Source organism: Pseudophryne corroboree, chromosome 1 (assembly GCF_028390025.1).
Source record: "Pseudophryne corroboree isolate aPseCor3 chromosome 1, aPseCor3.hap2, whole genome shotgun sequence".
Lineage (NCBI taxonomy): Eukaryota > Metazoa > Chordata > Amphibia > Anura > Myobatrachidae > Pseudophryne > Pseudophryne corroboree.
The window spans coordinates 838,921,394-838,926,677 of NC_086444.1; the positions used below are offsets into that span (position 1 = coordinate 838,921,394).

Here is a 5,284-nt window from a genome sequence, read left to right on the forward strand (position 1 = left end):
ACTGAAACAGCGGTTGTTTTTTTCCCCATTTTTATCAAGTCATCACTGTACAGATGAATATTGTGTTGAATTGCTGCTTTACTAAATGCCGGAACAAGCCTTCTTTGCTCTTCTATCAACATTTGTGTTGGTTAGCAAATTATATTTTAAATTGCTAGAGGCATATGAAATATCTGTAAATGCACAGTTTACAAGAATATCATAACTGACATGTAAGAAGTGAAAGAAAAACAAATTTTGCAAGGGGTGAGAAAATACTAGTTTACATAATGACATGGCCCATCATGTTATACTTTCACTTTTGCCAGATGTTCCTCTCAATGGAACATTTAAAGGAAATGTTGTACAGTCCGTGCTTCCCCCTCTCCCACTAACCAGTGATGTAATTCTGCCTGCTGTATATACATAGTGTAATGTTACGCCAGACAGCAGTCTGAGATACCACGTTAGGAAGCTCTCTACTCCAGCTGTCATCATGCACACACAGTGTACTACAGTCATCGTATGTGTTCTCCTGCTCTCTGCGACACTGATACAGGGTACAGCCATTTATTCTATGTCCTGCTGAATGTTCATTGATCAGACGCTCACTTGTACTAACAATCATTATGTTTTGGGTATTTAGGGTTTGCTGCACCACGTGGAAGCCGCTGCAAATGTAAGAGCCTATCTAAAAAGCTTAATACTAAGAAGACGATAAAGTTAGAAATTTTCCCGCCAAGTTCTACGTGTGATTTGGAAGAATATGTGTAAGTACCTTACATCTAGGTCAGTTCACTAACACATACAGTATAATGTTATTATTTCTGTAAATAACATCAATCCTAATAGCTTGCACAGTCACTTTATTTCTGTGATTACTGAAGAAAAATATATGTACCGTATACTGAAAAGTTATATTAAAAGTAAAAAGTAAGAAACTATATGGGGGGGGGGGGAATGCAACAACCTGTGAGAAGCAGGGAGTGCAAGACTTTGTGTGAGTTCTCCCTATCTGGCTGTATCGTGGAAATGATTGGCGCTTTAAAGAAACAGGAGAACTTGCACAAAGTCTCACACTTCCTGCTTCTCGCAGGATGTTACATTCCCCCCATACCTCAGGTTGCTCCTAAATGTTACTTAACTTGTGTTACTGTGACATCTGACACAATGATTATATCATTTTATTGGTCCTTAGTTTTTGGAATAATTAAAAATTGTGTTAACGTAAATGTAAATAAATGAAGCAACTTTTTTTTCTGCTATAAAATTCTCAAGTGCAATTCTCAGCATTATAAAAGGCTTTTCCTAAGAGTATTTTTATGTATTTTTAGATCACTTATTGTTAGTGGAAGGTTTAATGCAAAAAAAATTACACACTGCAGCTCAGCCTCAAATGCAGGAAAATCATGGATGCTACGTTTTCTAGTGCTTGATGCTGACCCACAGTTTCCGGGACTCTCTTCTGAACAATAAGGGCAAATAGATAGTGCGATCAGTACTAAAACAGGACAATATTAGATGCTACTGAGACTCTACAAAATACAATAAATAAATAACTGTATAAAAATACACAGATTTTACCTAGAATGTTAAACTCTACTGCTTCCTTAGAGGGCAACTGACCTAATGCAGATCAAAGCAGAGAAAATGAAGGAAATGCTGATAGTAATCATAACAACGATTTAATAAAATACATATTTAAAAATGACATAAAATGACATGCAAAAATATATTTTTGTCATTTATCTGGGAATCAGAAAATTTCATAATAGCAAATCTAAACTAGATTAATGCAGTTAGTTTCAAACAATGAGACTGAGACTATAAGGGTCAGTAAGTCCCAGAATAAGAATTACCAATTTATCTGACTGATTTGGTAAACACTGACTGAACTGCACCCAATACAGATATAGCCTTCCAATTCAGTACTGCTGCAATCAAACGCAATGTAATTGCATAATATTTCTATGCAGCAGTATTTTGATCAACACAAGCTGGGCATTCTCAACTTTATATCCACATTTTATTTTTATATTTTCTTATGGTTTTGCAGAGATGACTCTGGAATTACATATATAAACTGCAAGAGCTATCGCTTCAATATTAAAATACTACCGTATCCAAATAAAATGCAATTACAGTATATACTGATTTTGCATGTGATTGCAGCAGTATGTTGATTATTATAACAAGTCTTGTTTTCTCCACTTAATGGCCACATTTCTTTGGTGTAGTCATGTATTTTTTATATATTAATTAAATAAGAGAGAAAGGCAGCAGTCACTTCCAGATATTTAGAGGGGTGCCAGGTCCAGGCAAAAATACAGAAGTATCACAGTCACTTATCCACAAGTAGGATAAGAAGAACCAGCACCCGCAATTGGTTACAAAAAATATTGGGGGGTTTATTTATTTAGTTTTTTTTTAAGTAGAATACACAAAGCAATAGCCCACCATCCATTTCAGTCACCATTAGTGATTATCATCAAATTTTTGGTCCAATTAGTGTTCCATATATTCACTTACGGTTTTGTTTTCTGGAGTATTAGTCCTGTCAATATAGTAAAATACTTTTTATATTGATCCAGCTAATTACGTTCCTCTGCTGTTCAGAAGGGACTGTGGAATTGGTTGTACTGTTTTCTAATATATATGATGAATGTTTTTCGGTTTTCTTTTTCTTGAATCCATAATGGAGCTATTTTCACTGACAGAAAATTTGCTGTATGTTTATCTACCGCTGTGGCTTTATATGGTACATTGCCTGGCGCTGTCTTTTCTTTTACTTATCTATGGCGCTGTCTTTTTTTTTTACTTATCTATATTTCAAGTTGACCTACCCACTGAAACAACAGTGTTTTTATTGCACACACCAGTATATAGAGCTACAATAAACCTAAACCCTATTATCACAGAGTTTGTGTTTGAACTGTGCTCTAATTATTGAATTGTGCAAAGTGTATGTATTACTCCCCACCACGCTGGTCCGTGACAAAACGTATTGAACATACTATAAATTAAGGACTGAAGGTCTAGAATAATGAAAGAAACTGTCAGCGTGTATGTCCCTATAGTATGTGGCATTATGTAGGGATAAATTGCAGTTGTGAACCTAACTAAGAATATATAATGATCAGCTTTTTTTTCTCATTGCTTTACAGTGCTACTGTGAAAGGAGCCAAAAAAACAAAATGTGTCAATCCTCATATTAAGGAAGTAAAAGCTATATTGAATGGAAAACTTAAGTAAGTATTTATTCTATGTAGCTCAACAAAGAATACTGTAATCATGGCTGTAGAGAGAGTGCCTGTGCCCCAGAAAGTCGGGCGGGTGGGGAGGGGGTTGCATTGCCTAATCAGGGGTGTGTGGCCATGTAAAGTTCTGATATATGGTTTCATCCTTATGGGGTTATTATGTAAAGAAACCTCACTTGTTTGTTACTTGAACCTCTGTTGGTCACATACAAAATCATACTGGGTTTTACCTGCCCAGATAACCTGCGTAGTATTGTCAATTAAACCTTGTGGGTAATAGAATTTGTCCGATAGTAACCATCAGTGTTCTGCTTTTCTTTGTTAAACTGCACTAGAAAAATAATTAGCTCTTACCTGATTGTTTGCGTTTGCAGTATATTTGTTACATAGGTACATGTGCACCAGTTTGTAATGTATACTGTAAATGTCTCTCAATGTGTCAACTAAGAAATTTCCAATTAGAATTTCATTGTGTTTTACCTGAATTGGGTTATGTTAATTCAAAACTGAAACACATTTAGAAAAGTTAACTTCCAGTCAGGGCTTTAACTAGGGTGGTGCCAAGTGTGCCCAGCACACAGCTCACAATATGGTGGCCCTTAGGGCCAATATATTGGCTAGGTACACATCACTCAGTGTGCACCCAGCATTAGTTATTACAGTACATTGGATTTGTTTCTCACTCATGAACATGTTTACAAAATCATTGTAATTAAAGTGTAAATTATAATTCACCACTAGTATTTCCATTATGCGTAGAATATTTGTGTATTGAGTTATAGTCTACGGCTAATAATACCCCATGCTTTTTTTTTCTTTAGAAACAGCAAACACATTCAAGTGATCAGACACTCAGTGTAACTGGGGGAGTAAAAAGACTCTTTCTGTGATGGAATACATATCTCAATACTGTTTATCAGACTATAACATGTCCTGATTAATACTCATATGGAAAACTGTACACAATAGGGTTATATGGATGTAAAGTGTATTAAAAAATTTAAAATGTTCATATGTCTTTGCATAACTTATAAATCAGCATTTCTAAATATTTATCTATTGCCATTTGTATTAAATGTGTATAAATTCCTTCTGTATTTTGAAGTGTTGTGCGAACAATACAATCTGCTTGTTACTGTCTGGGGATTATAGGAGGGAGGACTGCTGCAACACAGCTTAATGGCAGCACTTTTTGGTGTGTTATATGTATGTATAGCAGAAATAATCCTGTAGAGAATGAGATACAGGCTGTACATTTTGTATATTTATGCAAAGATTTGTTTTTCCATTTGTAAATATTGTACAATATAATTGAAAGCAATCATTACGAAGGTACTGTTACATGGTAAATGAGTATGAATAGTTTGTACCAAAATGCAATAAAATGTATATTTCAATTTCCCTGATTATCTTCACTGTCAGTTTTTATAAACACAGCACATTAAATATAACAGGTACTGTATAATAGGTGCACTTTGGCACAATGGTTAGCAGTGCTACCTTACAATGATGGGGTAATGAACTCAATTCCCAGCCTGTGCACTATCAGTGTGGAGTTTGTGGGGTATATGCAATTAGCGGCGAATCGCGGCAATTTTTCGGACGTTTTTTAATTCGGCACAATTCGACCGTCTAATTTCGGCAAGTGGGTGCCGAAATTGACCATATTCAATAAAAAACGGATTCGACAGTCCCGCTGACGGAAAAACGGCCGATTTGACGGATTTTGTTCCGATTTTTAAAAAACGGGAAAAAACGGGAAAAAAATTGCGTGGGGTCCCCCCTCCAAAGCATAACCAGCCTCGGGCTCTTCGAGCTGGTCCTGGTTCTAAAAATCCGGGGGGAAAATGGACAGGGGATCCCCCGTATTTTTAAAACCAGCACCGGGCTCTGCGCCTGGTGCTGGTGCAAAAAATACGGGGGACAAAAAGAGTAGGGGTCCCCCGTATTTTTTACACCAGCATCGGGCTCCACTAGCTGGACAGATAATGCCACAGCCGGGGTCACTTTTATACAGCGCCTTGCGGCCGTGGCATTAAATATCCAAC

General features: G+C 36.4%; 1 protein-coding gene across 1 annotated transcript; it reads left to right on the forward strand.

The window, feature by feature from the left end:
- Positions 1 to 426: 426 nt before the first annotated feature.
- LOC134951602 (C-X-C motif chemokine 10-like) lies at positions 427 to 4,637 on the forward strand. Its single transcript, XM_063938660.1, has 4 exons — positions 427 to 539; positions 626 to 749; positions 3,144 to 3,227; positions 4,058 to 4,637. Exons 1-4 carry the CDS (start codon positions 476 to 478, stop codon positions 4,095 to 4,097), a joined length of 312 nt encoding a protein of 103 aa, XP_063794730.1. The 5' UTR covers positions 427 to 475; the 3' UTR covers positions 4,098 to 4,637.
- Positions 4,638 to 5,284: the final 647 nt, after the last annotated feature.